The sequence below is a fragment of the Propithecus coquereli genome, unplaced genomic scaffold (genome assembly GCF_000956105.1).
Source record: "Propithecus coquereli isolate 6110/MARCELLA unplaced genomic scaffold, Pcoq_1.0 Scaffold68, whole genome shotgun sequence".
Classification (NCBI taxonomy): domain Eukaryota; kingdom Metazoa; phylum Chordata; class Mammalia; order Primates; family Indriidae; genus Propithecus; species Propithecus coquereli.
In genome coordinates this window covers 7,034,637-7,051,987 of record NW_012152840.1, presented here as the reverse complement: position 1 = coordinate 7,051,987, position 17,351 = coordinate 7,034,637, and the positions used below count along the sequence as shown (strand labels likewise).

The window sequence follows — 17,351 nt, the reverse complement described above, 5'->3', positions numbered from 1 at the left end:
CTAGTCTTGGGAAACCAATGCCTTGCATAGTGCCAGGATATCACTTTAGGACTCTGCCTGTTGGATAAAAGAAAGCACTCTGCTTACTGAAAATATTTGGTTCAACATAAGATTATGTCTTGTGACCCCAGAAAAAAGAATTACTACTATGTATTACACACTTACTATATGTCAAGCACTGGACCAGGAACTTTATACACTGATCTTGTGTAATCCTCATAAAGTTTATGAGCTATTTCTACCTTCCTTTTAGAAATGGGGAGAGTAAGGTCATGGGCAGCCCTACTGTGGTGCTGTGAGGCAGAGAGGGGGAGAGAGACGGAGAGCTGTTGGTGCCGCCAGGAGAAGCTGGAGAGGCAGGGTCAGAGATGGGGATGTTATGAGCACAGTGGGTCACTGCAAAGAGGAGGTCCTGCTGTCGGGGGGCCAGGAAGACCGGAATTTAGGCTGATCCACACTGTCGTGCTCCACAGTTGCTCCTGAGATCTCTCAGTCCAAGTTGTATACTTGTTGAGATCATTTCCTGTTTTCTATTTCTCCATTTATCTTTAAAATAAACCTTCATCAACTAAAGTGACTGAAGTTTATGCTGGTCTTTGCAACCTGAAAGCCTAACATAACTTTAATAGTTTCCAAACATTTTTATTGTGAAAAGTTTAAGAAGCCATTTACAAGCCAAAAATTAGAATTAAATAAAACACATAATTATGGACACATTTTTCTGTACAAAAGGCCGATCTTTATAGGAATTTTAAATAAACAATCTAAAAATCAGTGTCACTGATTGCAAAATAGGTATCTCTGTGACTATCTTAAGGCAACACGCCTTCTATGTAGCCAAAAGACCAGGGGTTTGACATCTGTTACGAGCCTGGGCGGTGAGTCTCTGGCGAAGATTTCTTACTTTCTTGATAAGATCCTGTCCTGTAGTGTCCCATTCTATCGTTCTTCGATTTAAAGAAACTTGAAAACAAAATTTAAAATTAACAAAAGTTGAATTTTCTGATGTTAGCAATGACACGGCATTTATTTTAAAGATAAACTCGTTGTAAAAATCAGTAATGAAATGAATATTCTAAAAACGAAATTTCTTAAACAAAAAGCCTAACATTACCTGGCCCTACATGGTTTCTTTTATAAGCTAAATATTTATTAGTTGAACAAGATGAATGCTATCAGAGAACTTACCTGCTTTTGGTTACTTAGCATTTTTAAAATTTAGTATACAAACAATCTTAAATTAGGAACAAAGTTTGTCTAAGACAGAATTTGCGTTCTTTGCAACAGTGAGCTTCCTTACTGTAATCCTTAATGGCAATGACAAAAGGCATTCCAAGTCACAAAACTGTGAAATGCATACCAAGACTACTTTTCTAATAATTAAATAAAAATAAATGCTTTTAATATCAGCTAATACTGGGAGAGTCCAGAATCAAGATTAAAATATTACAATGAGTCCAAGAGTTAACAGCTGTTTCATACTGATTTAGAGGGGCTAGTAAATCCTGCAATTTGGAAAGAAAAAAAAATCACCTTAAAAATATACTTCTCTGTAATTTAGATACATATTCAAAGAGTCAGCCTCAATTTCTAAAAAACTATTTTTTCCCTAAAGGAATACAACTTTTATGCTTTGTGTTTTGCTGCCAAATAACCTAAACTTACCAAATGTCCGTCACTCCATTTTGAAATTTAGAATTATCTAGTTAAAAATTTAAGTTCTGATGTGTCAGAATAGAGACTAGTTGAGAATCTCTTGTATTTCATTTGATTCACAAATGGCTTTTTGGTTTAATTCATATTCTAGCCCAGAAATTTAGAGATGCATATAAAAGTAAAAATTAGCAAAAATATTTTACACAACACTGGAATCTCATGGCCTGTTATTAGATACATTTCTTACAAAGCTTGCCTTTGGGGACCTTGTATAAAAGTTCATTCTTCTAAAAGATCTTGTTAAATTCTGCTTCATCTATCTGGCAGTTTGATTTAAAAAGTTGGTTGAAAGAAAGTCTAATAGTTTGCTGTCCCTTCTTCCCTTTTCAAAATAAATAATATGCTTTACTGGGAAAATTGTTAGCTTCTTTCTGGCCAAATGCTGTGATTACGTTTCCATAAGATGTTTCCACCCTGTCCCTTCCAAAAATAAACAAAAGCCCCAGTGAATCAAGTCTGGGGGTCCAAAGGCAACTCATCAGTACAAAGCCATTTTGCTGTCAGCAGTTCTGCTGTGGGCTGGCCCAGATTCCATCAGAGTGCCCAGAGCGAGCCCAGCCCATATGAACAGAGTCAAGAGAATTCAATTCTGTAATAGCTTTGAAAAATAACACAGCAATTTTCTTTTCACAAGGATGTCAAAATAGTTATGAATCTCATATTATCAACTTAGTTAGTGACAGACTTCTGTTAGAGCCTCCAACTATTCTTTGGGGCAGCAGTGCTGGTGCTAAAGAAACAGAGAAGCATTAGCAATATTCAGCAAATTTCCTTTACTTGAAATTTGGTCTATATCCAGTTTTTCCCCCAGCTGAAAATATGAGAGAATCTTGCCGTCTCCATTTTGGGATTTTCATAATTAATGCCCGGGGAAAATGGCATCCGCATTCTATAAATATAATTCAAGCCACAATTTTGCTTAACTACTGCTAAATTTAAAATGACAGAAGCATCCCCAACTCATGGATATTAAAAAGTAAAATAAAATAAAATAAATAAAATGACAGAAGAAATCTTTCTTGCTTATCAACTTACTGTGTGCTGAGGGATCCATTTCAGAAATGTCATTTAATTGTGAGGTTCTAGGCAAACAGCTTGAGGCCACCTGTTCATTTTGGAACCTTGGTGCTTCTGTTATAAAAGCAAGGAGATAAAAATGATGTTTGGGAGTGAGTTATTAATTCCAAATGGTGTCTAGTAAATTAAAATTGCCAAGGATAGTTAAAAACTCCTTTCTTTTCTACTATTCTGAGAAGAATGCTGTAACCATTCAAAAGACAAGGGAAGTGTAGTTAGTGAGAATTAAGAGCTGAGCTGAGCTTTTTTCTCGATTGGAGCTGTTGTATTTTTGCCCCCTCGAACTCCTGGGCTCAGCTTCCTGAGTAGCTGGGATTACAGGTTTGGGCCACCATGTCCAGCTGGAGCTGTTTTTTTTTTTTAACAGTCTTCCCTCCTCAGTTCGCCCTCTCCCACTAAAAAGGGTAACCAGTGATTACCTTTTGGCTGAGCAATAATTTGAATAAAAGTGCTAAAATACACCTCAACGATTTATTCATAATAGATCACATTAAAAGAACGAATCTGTAATACCACAAAGAGAAAGGCACCCACGGACACTCACCTTTATTATACGGATTTGCAGTATGTTCTACAGCAGCACTTATCTCCTGATTTAAAAAACACTTTCTAGATGCATCTGACAGAGCAGCAGCTTTCTTTTCTGATCTCAGATGAAACTCTTTTTCTTCAGCTTCCTTCCACTAAATATAAATAAGTGGGAAAAAAAAGATAACATAAAAACTGTGGCAATGCATGCTCCTACAGTGGAATGAGCCCCTTCTGTTTTCTCTATTCCACTTTCCTCACATCCCCGTCGGGTACCTGGGGTCCCTGTGTTGGCCCAAGACTACTGAAGAATATTGAAAGCAGAGGCAGGTTTTACGGATTGCTCAGTACCTCAGAGTGCCACAAAGCACACATCTACATCTCAGCTGCTGTTGAAATAATAATTCATTTTGATAGATTTCAAATTGCAAACCTTATGAGAGTAAGCTAGTTTTGTCTTAATGGCAATTGAGTTGTATTTAATGTGAATGCTATACTAAATTTAATAATAAAGTCTACAAAATTCAGAGAATGAATTCTTTGCCCAGCTCTGGTCCACATGATGACCACAAGGAAGTATTAGCCCTTATTTTCTTCTCCATAAAATAAGAAATTAGCTCAGAGGGTAGCTAAAATAATAAATTTAAAATACTACACAACTCCTAAAGTTTGCCAATGTTCTAGAAATGCTACAGCTTTTACATGGAAACACATATATAACTCGTATATGTTATAGAAATACTAATGCATTAAATAAACAAAAACCTTAAAGAATCACAAAATAGAAATGCCAGCAAGGACCACAGAGATCCATCCCTTTTGCATTACCGATGAGTAATACTGAGCCTGAGCGATTTCCCAGGCCACTCAGTAGTCAAGTTAGCTTGAGAACCCAGAACACCAGACACAAAGAAGGATTTCTGCATAACATGAAAAGCCCTTACAATGATTCTGTCTACTCTCAGAAGCACCACTTTACCCAAAGTACAGTAGCACCTAATTTCACACAGTCTAGCCCTAGTGTCAGCAATCCTATTCTTAAAGGGGTGGGCTTCCACCACAACTTTCCTGAGAACAGCCTTGGTGTTCTGGGAATCACCTCCACTCTCCCTAAGCCTGTCTTTCCTTTCCTAGAAGGGAAGGGTTATAAGACAGGGCTCCAGGCCACTGGGATGGGGTAGGAGGAAATTGAACCTGGAATAGTGACTTGAAGGAAATATACTGTAAGCAGCTGTCATTCAGAATGGCATTATGATACAGCATCGGAAAGAAGAATGAACTAAAGCCAGTTGTCTAGATCTTGATCTCTCCCCAGCTCTTCAGTATCCTTAGCAAAGTACATGGTATCAGTGATAATTAACTACAAAGCATAGGTCCCACAGTTGTTGGGAAGATCAACCAAAAGATAACATATGTGTGACATACTCTTAGTTGCCTCCTCAAAATCCATTCTCCAATTCTTCTTTAGGAATAGAATCTTAATTTTATTTGGGATGATAATACCCCCAGCTAAAAATACTTTTCCCAGCATCCTTTGCAGCCAAATGTGGCTAGAAATATCATATGGGACTCCTGGAAAGGAGTTAAAAATGAGTTGACTCAGATGGGAGGTAGAGCACTTTATGCACTTGTGTCCTACCTTCTTCCTGCTGCCTCGATGTATGTGACGGCTGGAACTCCAGCTCTTGGATGGTAAGGTATCCTTGAGAATGAACGCCACACACCAAGAAGCAGTGCAGAAAGTTTGAAAGATGTCATTTCCCTGATGACCTTGAAGCCATGACACTAAACCTGGACTTGCCTACCTACTCCCAGACTACCCTTCTATCCTGTTTATAGTCACCGTTATTTTGGGTTTTGTTAGTAGCAGCTATGCACAATTTCTACCTATTCAAAATCTTTTACATTGTAAGTGTAAAGAATTAGACAAAGTAGTAATACTGTTCAATTAGCCAGAACAAATCCAGGAAGCTGAGAAGTTGAGGCACACTAATGTAAATGAGAAAGATGCTCCATCATTTTAGATAGCATCCATATTAGATGACTTCTCTGCAAAAAACCTATTAAAATTAGATTATCTTTTCCAACAAAAATGATTTGGTTAGATGCTTTTGCCATCTGCCTATGCTCTATTTCAAAATTTCAATGCTTAATAATAATAAAAAGCTTATAACACTATTACCTTCTTGGCTTCCTCCTCCAACATTGCATTTAATACCTCTGTTTCTTTCTTTCTGTTTTCCTGAAGGAGTTTGGCTACTTCCCGGTAACATTTACTTCGCTGTAGATCATCACATTTTTGTTTATATAAAGTTTGAATTTTCCAGTCATTATTTAGGCATGCTTGTTCAGCTTTTGCTATATTTTCTTTAATAACCTAAAAAAAGTTGTAAATATCAGAAACAAGGTAGGACTACATAAAATTATGGTATATCCATTCAACGTACCCAAGTGCCTGAGGCAGTTGTTCAGAACGCCGGCTGCATATTAGAATCACCTGAGAGTGTTTCAAACAGACTGACATCTGGGCCCCACCACAAATCAATTTTAAATCAATCTCTGGGGCGGCTGGATATTGGTACTGTAAAAAACAAACGAACAAAAACTATCCAGGTGATTCTAATGGAGAGCCAAGGGTGAAAACTTCTAAGCTAGAGGATGTGTAGGATTGAACAATTTCCATGTCTTCAACAGATTGAGGAGTCAAAAGAGCCCATTTTAACAGACTGGACAAAAGCCTATAAGAAAAAAATAGTGGAGTATTTTGGAAGAATCAGCTAAGAGACTGTTGTAGAACAGGTCTCCACCTGACACTATGCCTGGTTTTTGGAATAGGGCCAGACCCAGACACAAACCCATTTAATATTTTGTCACAGAGGTAATAGAGAAAGGTCTTCTTTGAAAGTCTCAATTTCTATTTCAAAACACTTAAGTCAGCATTTCTGAAAGGGTACTCCATAGGAAACTCTTTAAAATCAATGTGGGAAATTTTCTTAAAGATTCACAATGTACAATATCCTCAAATTTGGCATGAAACATATCTAACTTTAAGACAGCATTTCCAGCACTTATTTGACCACTCCCCATTTTACTGAATAATAGTTATCAATATTCCACAGAATATACTTTGGAAGTGCTAGCTTATATATAAAGCAGGGACCTGCTGTTTGCAATTTAATCCACTCAGGGATGATTTCTTAGGCAGAACAGAGTAGGACAGTATAATTTGTAAAGTTACTATTCTTTTGTATTTTCTTGTAAGTCCTAAAATTTCAAAGGGTATGAAAAATACATGTCTGTGACTGTCAATGGAGTAAGCACACTGTAAATAAAAGAAAGCAATGTGAGACAAGAAATGTGACAATTGAAGCAAATTAATTAACTCAACTTTACAGTGTAACTTCAATTTTGCTCTTTTAAAAGGGTAACAGATAGAAATTCCCCTGCGATGTATACACTAAATTTACCATATTTTTACCTTCTGAGTTTGTTGGATCTGACTTTGATCTGTTTCTACCAGTTTATGAAACATATGTTCTTCAAGATCCACTTTCCGTCTACAGACATCTGCATCTTCTCGCATTTCTTTTGCAACAGCTTCTTGATTTCTGGTAAGATTCTGTTAAAAAAAAACAATTTGTAAAAAAAAAAAATCACTGATTTATATAATAATGCCAGGACACAAAAATGACTTTTCTCTTTTCAGAATAGTCTTATGCACACAAAAACTGCAACATCTAATTTTCAAAGTAAACAGCAAGGAGTGGTGACATCAGTGAAAATGACAAAGGACGGATGTCTGAAAATTCCTCCATAAAAGCACTGAAAACACTGACAAAAATTGTCAAAATCAACTTTTTCAGAATTCTGGAAATTAACTGAACGCTTGTAGCAATCTGGGGGACACTTATTCATAAAAATGACTGAATCTCAGTAAGAAGAACAAGCTCTGTAACATTTTAGCTTGTGTTATTCCTACTCCCACCCCACTCCCAAGACTGGTCCTTGACCAGCTGCTGGGAGATAATCTCTAAACCCTTGGAATACCCTTTCTGATAGGAGTGTCTTTGTATACCTGGGGATTTAGGCCATGCCAGGCAGTTTATGCCAACAAGGTGACTTGGTAGGAGCCATAGGCCATGGCCCATGCTATATGCTACTTACTTATTTGACTTCTGGAAGGGCTGGAAAGAAAGTAACTAAAGTCAGCCACGTGGGTACTCCATGCCTACGTGACCCCCAATAAAACTCTGGACACCAAGGCTTGAGTGGGTTTGCCTGGTAGGCAACACTTGTACATACTATCAAACATGTTTGCAGGGAAAATTAAGTGCTCTCTGTACAACTCCATTGGGAGAGGAAAACTGGAAGCTTCTGCCTGGTCTCCCCTGTATTCTACCCTATGCGCCTTTTTCCTTCATTGATTTTATTCTGTATCCTTCTAGTGTAAGAAAATTTAACCATGAATATAAGAGTTTCTCTTGAGTTCTGATAGTCCCAGTGAATCAATGAACCCAAGGGTGGTCTTGAGGACCCCGACACAGATATATACATATTAGCTCATTTAATCCTCATAGCAAACTTTGCAAGACTAGTATTATGCCAGGGAGAAGGCGCATATATGTGAAAGAGAGACAAGAGACAGCAAGTAGACCTGACAAAACGAGGTCCTAGAAGATGATGAAGGGATAGGATCTGGATTACAGGTCAGTATTTATTTATTTATTTATTTTGTTTGTGCTTAATTTTTTTGTTAAAAAAAATTTATTTAAATTAGATATGAAATGCTGGGCTTGTATAGAGGTAATCGTAATATTGTCTGTTTTCTGGGACAATTTCTTTAGAAATAGACAGATTTAATCAACTAAATGTAAGAGATAAATTCGACAGGTAAAGTATTAATCACTAAAACTAATTTGAAAAAGGTGGTAGCAGCACATTATATCCAACTGATCAGATAAAGTTCAGGATTTCATAAGTTAGTTTTGTTGAGTAGTTTAACTCTTCTCTGACCCTACTGGTTTGCTTAAATAAACACTTCCTTCCAGGGATAGCAAAAAGGGATTAATAAACATTTAAATCTTCCTTCTTCTCTGATACACAGAAAGAAACTCAGCATAACTTCTGTGGCATTCTTGCCAGAAGTGCATAACTTGAATCTTATCATGAAGAAACAACAGATATATGCTAATTAAGGGACATTCCACAAGATATCTGGCCTATATGCTTCAAAAAATGTCAATGCCATGAAATGCAAAGAAAGATTCAGGAATAGTTCTCATTTAAAGGCGACTAAAGAGGCTGGGTGCAGTGGCTCGGGCCTGTAATCCTAGCACTCTAGGAGGCCCAGGTGGGAGGACTGTTTGAGCTCAAGAGTTTGAGACCAGCCTAAGCAAGAGTGAGACACCATCTCTACCAAAAATAGAAAAATTAGCTGGCTTCCTGGTGTGTGCTGGTAGCCCCAGCTACTGGGGAGGCTGAAGCAGGAGGATCTCTTGAGCCTAGGAGTTTGAGGTTGCCGTGAGGTATAATGATGCCACCGTACTCTACCCAGAGCAACAGAGTGAGACTCTGTCTCACAAAAAAAAAAAAAAGGAAATTGAACCTCACTCTCACCCCCTTCACATTAAAGAAAAAAGAACTAAAGGAGACTAAAGAGACATGACAACCAAAAATAGATAATCTTAGATTTTCTTTTGCTTTAAAGCACATTTTTAGGACAAGTGATCAAATCTGAAATATATCAGACAATATTATGTTAATTTATGATTGTGATAATTGTATTGTGGTTATGTAAGAAGATTAACTAGTTTTAGGAAATACACGCTGAAGTATTTAGGGGTAAAGGAGCATCATGACAGCAACTTACTGTTAAACAGTTCGGGGAAAAAAAAGCATACGTGTATACGAGAGAATAATAAAGCAAACTTAGCAAAAAATACTGGAAATTCTTAGTATTTTTCTTGCAAATTTTCTGTGAATTCTGAAATTAGGACCCCTGATTGCCACTACTCCACACTCCAAAAGAAAATACAGTAAAATGTAAACTTTAGCTTAGTCCAAATGAATTACATCTAATTCAAAATCACAGGAGACTTAGCCAAACTGTAAATCCCTTGCTCAGTTCTAGAAAAAATTCAGTGTGGAAACTTAAAGTGTTATAGATACGAATGGAGAATGCATGCTATATGTTTTGTCTTATTTAATTTGGACAATCATATGTTTACCTGTTATCAATTAGCAGTTATCATGAATTTCAAACTCAAAGTCTGACTTTAAGAGGGCTGAAGGGAGTGAAAAACTTATAGTTTCAACACTGAATAAATGAGTAACAAAATATTTTCCCAAATAATAAAAATTTATAATAACAAAACTCCTTTTTCTAGTGTTTTGAAAACTAAATTGTATGTACTAAGCAGATATTTGCTGATTTGATTCCAGAAGATTCAAATTTAAAGTACTTTACTGCTCTCACAATATTTACCTTTCAAGCTCCTTGTGAGGTGCTGGGATAATTCTGTAGTAACTATTACACAAATATAGGATAACTTAGTAAGATGGTAAAAGATGCTGATGCAAAATCTGGGGCTTACATATGGTGCTTCAGACACTAGACTAAGCTGCTAACAGAAACACAAATTAAAGAATTACAACAAACTATACATTCAGACATTTTGGCTATGTTACAATCCTAGATGATACTATATTCTACTTAAGAAGGGAATAAAATGAACATTTAAAAACAATCAATAAATACAGTCTAAAAAGGGTTTGTAAAAACCCTGCTTTTCTTATGTTGGAAATAACTGATTTATACCTTCTCATAAAGTCTTTTCTGTAATTCGAGTTCCAGCTGTCTCATTTCCAGGTCTTTGGCTGTGGTAGCAATTTCTTGATCTCTCATATGTACCTACGGCAGAACAACAAACTGTGAATACCAAAAAGAATTTACAAAATAATAAAGATTTAGTAATTTTGTAATCTGAACAATCACTGACAATATTTAAAACAACAGGAATTGGGACTGAGTGCAGTGGCTCAAGGCCTGTAATCCTAGCACTTTGGGAGGCCAAGGCAGGTAAGGATTGCTTAAAGGCCAGGAATTTGAGACCAGCCTGAGCAACACTGTGAGATTCTATCTCTACAAAAAGACTAGAAAAATTAGCCAGGCATGGTGGTGTGCACCTGTAGTCCTAGCTATTTGGTAGGCTGAGGCAGAAGGATCCCTTGAGCCTAGAAGTCTGAGGTTGCAATGAGCTGTGATCGGGCTACTGTACTCTAGCCTGGGCAACAGAGTGAGATCCTGTGTCAAAAAAGAAAGAAAAGGACTCAGGTTTTTGAAACCAGAGTAACTGATAACATATTAATATTCATTACAAAACCTGGGAATAAACTCTCAGTTAAAGTTAAATTTAATGTTTTAAAAAAGAAACCACAATTACCATATGCCCATCTAGACTGGGAGAAGCGATGGCAGTTCTTACCATATTATGGTAAACAACATTATGAGCAAACTTGAGCAATTTAAATTTGGGGTAGATTAAAAATATAGAATGTTTAATCTTATTAAATATAAAATTTATTTAAGGCTCTTCTTGATTAAACTTCTATACTTCTATAAGTTTGCTTTGACAACTAATAACTCCAGGTTTAAATTCATTGGGGACTGTTCAACTTACATGTGTTCTGTTCCAACTTAGTTAATTTAGAGTTCAAAATCTCCAAAATTTGATTACTTGGAAGCTTTTTACTCCTATATACTACAGGGGTTTGGATAAGGCACTCGCTAGACTGAAGAATCTTAGAAATCATTTTAAAGATTTGGCTGCCTAAAGCCTCAATTATTTTTAGGGATGAGAATAAAGTACACGATTATGTGTTTCAAACAAAACAAAACAACAAAAACTATAACCAATCAGCTATCTATCCTCATTCATTTATTCAGAAAACATTTAATGATTGCATTACTACCTGCATTCATAAGATAAAGTGTTATCAATTATGGTAAAAGACATGCTATCAAATACCTATAAAAAGAGAAACAGTCAAAATGAGAATATAGTTGAATGTACAAAGATATATATCCAAGGGGTAAAAGAAACCACAGACCAGGGCCCAGTTCAACTTAAGGAAGTACTGGCGAAGTGGCTAGCTCAAAGATGGGGATGTTTATTTGTATGAAGCAAGAGTAGTAATAATGCCAAGAGGTGGAGGAGAGGTTTGGCATAGCATATAATGCTTTTTAGGAATCTCAATTACAGAAGCTCTTTTGCATATGAATTTTCAGAGATACAAACAGCTATGTGCCAGAGCAAAAACCAGATCAGCTTTGCTTGCTGCTAACAGATGTTTGCAGTCACATGTACGTGTCACTTTGGACTTAAGCAGTCTTTCTTGGTGGAGCCTGAACTGTGAGAGGAGCCTTTTCAGTTTGGCAGTGTCAAGAGCACATCATCAGAACAGGCAGCTGACAGGACGGGAGGCTGGAAGAGTAGGCAGAGGCCAGATCATGTTGCTCAAAGGATTTTATAGGATTCTTAGACCAAAAAATGCCTTCTCTTATCTCAAAGTGGTTTGGAATAAAGACGAAGTTCTGAGCCTGTATTACTTTTGGGGAAGAACACACACTTTTCTAGATAATGAAATATCAAACTCATTCACTAGATGAGCTAATTAAAAGGGATCTTAGATTTTGAAAAGCAATGTAAAATTAATTAGCTTTAAACAAAACAAGAAGTACTATGCTATAAAAAGAGATAATAGATTTCTAATACAGGTGAATTAAAAATACTTTAAAAGACTTAAAAAACATTTAGTATTTTATCTAAAACTAGGTTTGAAACTCCCTAAATTACTGTATAAATTCAGGGCAATCCTAATAAAAATTCCGAGAGAATGGGGAGAGGTGGGAATTCAGAATGTGTTACAATTCTCAAAGTCTATTTGGAATGATAAGCATTTGAGAACACTGAGGAAAACTCTGAAAAGGAAGACAAATGAGGGGAATTAGGCCTAGTTATTAAAATACTACAAAACTACAGTCATTCAAAGAGTGTGGTGCTGCCTTAGATATAGAAAAAGGGAGGAGATCAAGTATGTAAGGGAATTTAATATGTAATAACCATCAGTTGGCAAATGACTTCGCTAATATCTAACAAATGGTATTGAGACAACTGACTTGCCTTTTGGAAAGTAAGCTTGGTCCCTAATTGATTCCTTACATTCAATTTTCAGACATATCAGGGTTGGCAAATTTTTTCATAAAGGGTCAGACAGTAAATATTTTAGGCTGTGTGGGTCATAGTTTCTGTCACCGCTATTCACCTCTGCCACTGTAGTGCAAAAGCAACTACAGAAGATATGTAAACAAATGAGTGGGAACTGTGTTCCAATAAAACATTATTTATAAACACTGACAATTTGAATTTCATATATATTTTTTAATTTAATTTCCATGTCATGAAATATTGCTGTCTGATTTTAAAGAAACATTCAAAATATTATAATCATTCTAGCTCATGACCCATACACAATAGGTGGTGGGCTGGATTAGGCTGGTGCACAGTAGTTTGCCGATCCCTGAGATACATCAAAGATCAAAAAAATAAGAGGAAAACATAAAACTAGAAGAAAATATGCCTATGTGGTACTACAACCTTAGAATGGGAGGGTCTTTGTAAACAGGACACAGAATCCAGAAGTCATAAAAGACTGATAACTTGATTGTCTAAAAGTTAATGTATTTTGTGTGACAAAAAAACGACACCATAAACATTAAGAAACACACACAGACCAGAGGAAAACACAACATAAAACCCTACACTGTATGGCAGCTACTAGCTACACGTGGCTTTTAAAATGTGACTAGTATAAACTTCGATGTGCTCTAAGTATAAAATGATATTGTATTTCAAAGCCTTAGTACAGAAAAAGGGATAAAATATATCATTAATAATGTTTTTATACTAATTACATTTTGAAATACTTTGCAAATATACTGAGTTAAATAAAATGTTACCAAAATTAATTTTGCTTATATCTTTTTACTTTATTAATGTGGCCACTAGAAAACTTAAAATTATATCTGTGCTCACATTTTATTTCTTTTGGACAATGCTGCCCCAAATGACACAAAGAGGCCCTATCAGTAAGAAAAAGACTAACTTGATAGAAAAATGGACAAATGTTATGTGTATATAATTTATCTTTTACAAATGGAAGATAAATAACTGAAGAGAGACTCGATGTCACTAGCAAAAAAACAGGCAAATTAAAATAGACTATTTGTCACCTATCTGCAGTGACAAATATTAAGACCGATGCACTCCAACATTGACTAGACTAGGGTATGGGTACTCATACACTTCAACCATCTTAAACTTCTTTTTTGGAGAACAATTTGGCATAACTTCAAATTTACTTAATAAAAGTATGTGTGCAAGTACTCAAAGATTTATACAATGTAGCAAAGTTTTATTTTTTTCAAAACACTACACCTAACCTAAGTGTCCAATAGCAAAGAATTAAATAAACTGTGGTATAATTCATACAATAGAATACTATGCAACCACAAAAAAGAGAAAGAGACACACATAAAACAATATGAAAAGATATTCAATATATATCATTTTTAAAAGGTCACAAAAACAGACTATATGAGAATAACCATCTCATTTTTGTATAAAGGAAAATATGAGTATAATTATTACCCTATTTATAGACACACACCTGCAAGGCTGTGTAATTAACCATTTTTAAACAGTGTTTCTCTGGGGAGAAAATGAGGAATAATGGAGAAAGCCCATTTTTAACTCCACATATTTTCTACTGGAAGTTCTTTTTATATTGGCCACGGATGAATTTTTTTTTTTTTTTTTTGAGACAGAGTCTCCCTCTGTTGCCCGGGCTAGAGTGCCGTGGCTTCAGCCTAGCTCACAGCAACCTCAAACTCCTGGGCTCAAGCAATCCTCCTGCCTCAGCCTCCCGAGTAGCTGGGACTACAGGCATGTGCCACCACGCCCGGCTAATTTTATATATATATATATTTTTAGTTGTCCAGCTAATTTCTTTCTATTTTTTTAGTAGAGATGGGGTCTGTCTCTTGCTCAGGCTGGTCTCGAACTCCTGAGCTCAAACGATCCGCCCGCCTCGGCCTCCCAGAGTGCTAGGATTACAGGCGTGAGCCACCACGCCCGGCCTAAATTTTTATATTAAAAAAGAATATGTCCCCTAATTAAGAATTAATGGTTAACTGATTGATATTTCTATTTTTAGAGAAATAGTTACCAAGGACACTCGTCAATTTGCCTAATTTTCCTGGCATTTCTTAAATATTTAACCATTAATGAAATATACAAGAGAATAAGAATAAATGAAGGGAAAAGTAAATAAAATAAAGGAGGCTATTAGTATTCGTATGGACTCTACAAATATTATTTAATTTGAAGGTGTTCATTACACTGAAATGACAATAAATATAGATGATGTATGAGTATTAAGATAATAAACCTTTCTTTCAATTTCATCATCCAGTCTTCTCAGTTCCATTTCTCGTTGATCCTGCTGAAGCTTCAGAAAACGCCTTCTTGCAGCATCTTGTAAGTGTATTTCCTTTATTTTCAGCTCTCTTTTCACAGCAGCTAGTCTTAAATACCAAATACATTAAGTGGAACAAATAAAGCATTTCCCAATATGGTTTAATTTTTTCTTAATTGCCGCCTGGTACCTATTTTGACAAACTTTTTCAATTTAACTGGTGCCACTGTAACATAACTGTTTATAATATATAAATGAAAGATGCCCAATTACACAAAGAAGTCTACGTTCATGAAGATGAGTGGTCCACATGCATTGGCTACCATTTTTACATTCAGACTTCTAACAGGTCTACCACTCAGGTCACTTCAATACAATTGATAGCCTTTATTTGAAGGAAGAATGCCAAAAAATATTCCAGTGTTACCAAAGATGATGTATGCTCATCCTGAGAATTTTAGTAGAAGGCTAATGGCTCAACTCGGTAATTCCCCCCCCCCTTTTTTTTGAGACAGGGTCTTGGCTCTGTTGCCCGGGCTAGAGTGCAGTGGTGTCATCACAGCTCACAGCAACTTCAAACTCCTGGGATCAAGCAATCCTCCTGCCTCAATGTCCTGAGTAGCTGGGACTATAGGTACACACCACCACACCCTCACCATTACTCCCAGCTAATTTTTCTATTTTTTTGTAGAGACAGGGTTTCACTCTTACTCAGGCTGGTCTCAAACTCCTGGCCTCAAGCAATCCTCCACCTTGGCCTCCCAAAGTGCTAAGATTACAGGTGTGAGCCACCATGTCAAGCCAGTAATTCTTTTTAACATATACTAGAAATCTGTTTCATAAAGTTCTACCCCAGAATAAGAATCAATAAACTTATAGAAGTGAGTTTCCCAACAAATAGGCTTAGTCTCAATGCTTATCCCATGACTTTGCTTAATTTAAACATTTTACCTTATTAACATACTTTTGTTTATTTATTTAAAAAAATCTTTTTAGAGGTGGGGGTGGGGTGCGGGGAGTCTCACTACGTTGCCCAGGCTGGCCTCAAACTTCTGGGCTAAAGTGATCCTCCAGAATAGCTGGGTCTACAGGTGCATGCGACCATACCTGGCTAACATACTTCTGAATAAGCATTTAACTCTTCTTCCCCTGTCCTCCAAAGTATTAAATGCATAATGAAACAATCATTTTATGGTACAATTGTCTTGTCACACAGGTATGTTTAAAACACAATTGAAAAAATTATACTCCACTAAAAGTGATTTACCCAACACTCTATTACAAAAAAGCATTTTTGCCCACTATAGAATGATGGTTCTAGGGCCGGGCATGGTGGCTGACTCCTGTAATCCCAGTACTTTGGGAGGCCGAGCTGGGAGGATTGCTTGAGCTCCAGAGTTCGACACTAGCTTGAGGAAGAGTGAGACCCTGTCTCTACAAAAAATAGAAAAATTAGCCAGGTGGGGGAGGCTGAGTCAGTAGGATCACTTGAGCTCAGGAGTTTGAGGTTGCAATGAGCTATGAAGACGACGCTGCACTCTAGCATGGGCAACAGAACAAGACTGTCTCAAAAAATCAAAACAAACAAACAAAAAGAATGATGGTTCTAAATAATGTCCTTCAATGTCATTAGATCTTGTATTACTTGTGAATAATCAGTGCAAAGTTATATTCAGTATAGCTTTAAAATTACATTTTCCTTTGCACTGATTATTCACGGGCCCCTTACGGAACTCCCAGACTGGTCATACGCGGATGGTCGCCCTGCTCCCCCAATGAAAGGCCAGCTTCGGAGACAAGCTGAAAGGGAGAAGTTTGCAAGACGAGTTGTACTGCTGTCACAGGAAATGGATGCTGGATTACAGGCATGGCAGCTCAGGCAGCAGGAGAAGTTGCAGGAAGAAGAAAGGAAGCAGAAAAATGCTCTTAAACCCAAAGGGGCTTCACTGAGGAGCCCACTTCCAACTCAATAAAAAGTAACTCTTGCCACCTTTTCCCAGCCTCTCCCTAGTTTTCTTTTCTATCACCTAGATGCCTCATCCCAGCCAGAAGAGGGCCTTTATGTTCCCCATCTGTCTTCAGGACAATAGATCCTGGACACCAGGAAGAACAGGCTGTAAGATCACTGCCTGGAAGGCTTGGATCAGTGCCCTCACTCGTGCCTCCATTCCAGTTCAGCTGAATCTTGCTCTAGGCTTTTTTACTCCCTTCTTTGCAGGCCATAGTACTGGCTCAACTATGAGCAATAGGCGCTCTGCAAACATGGCAAGGGGATAGCAGTTTTTCTGATTTTAGCCAGGCACTCAAGCCTTTAACAGCCCATACACAGCCCAGGCCATGTGCAGTTGGCATCTAATAAATGTTTTGATGAAAAAGGCAAAAAAAAAAAAAAAAAAAAAATTACATTTTCCTATATACCAGTTTTTGCAAAGAGGTATATAAAGATTGTTTTTATTAACTCAAATATTTGCTTAATGGAAATACTATAGCTGGAT

General features: G+C 36.8%; 1 protein-coding gene and 1 pseudogene across 2 annotated transcripts in view; one reads left to right on the top strand and one right to left on the bottom strand.

Annotated features, from left to right (window-relative positions):
• Nucleotides 1–621: 621 nt before the first annotated feature.
• TBC1D31 (TBC1 domain family, member 31) overlaps nucleotides 622–17,351 on the bottom strand; it is a 79,426-nt gene continuing 62,696 nt past the window's right edge. The window contains exons 16-22 of the mRNA XM_012660845.1: nucleotides 14,830–14,965; nucleotides 10,139–10,231; nucleotides 6,800–6,940; nucleotides 5,504–5,698; nucleotides 3,338–3,476; nucleotides 2,752–2,847; nucleotides 622–963 (exon numbers count right to left, since the gene is read on the bottom strand). Coding sequence (XP_012516299.1) covers nucleotides 830–963; nucleotides 2,752–2,847; nucleotides 3,338–3,476; nucleotides 5,504–5,698; nucleotides 6,800–6,940; nucleotides 10,139–10,231; nucleotides 14,830–14,965 — 934 coding nt within the window. The 3' untranslated portion in view covers nucleotides 622–829. The remainder of the gene's footprint in view (nucleotides 964–2,751; nucleotides 2,848–3,337; nucleotides 3,477–5,503; nucleotides 5,699–6,799; nucleotides 6,941–10,138; nucleotides 10,232–14,829; nucleotides 14,966–17,351) is intronic.
• LOC105823594 lies at nucleotides 16,577–16,855 on the top strand (annotated as a pseudogene). Its single transcript, XR_001138152.1, has one exon. The product of XR_001138152.1 is annotated as a 39S ribosomal protein L52, mitochondrial pseudogene (transcript).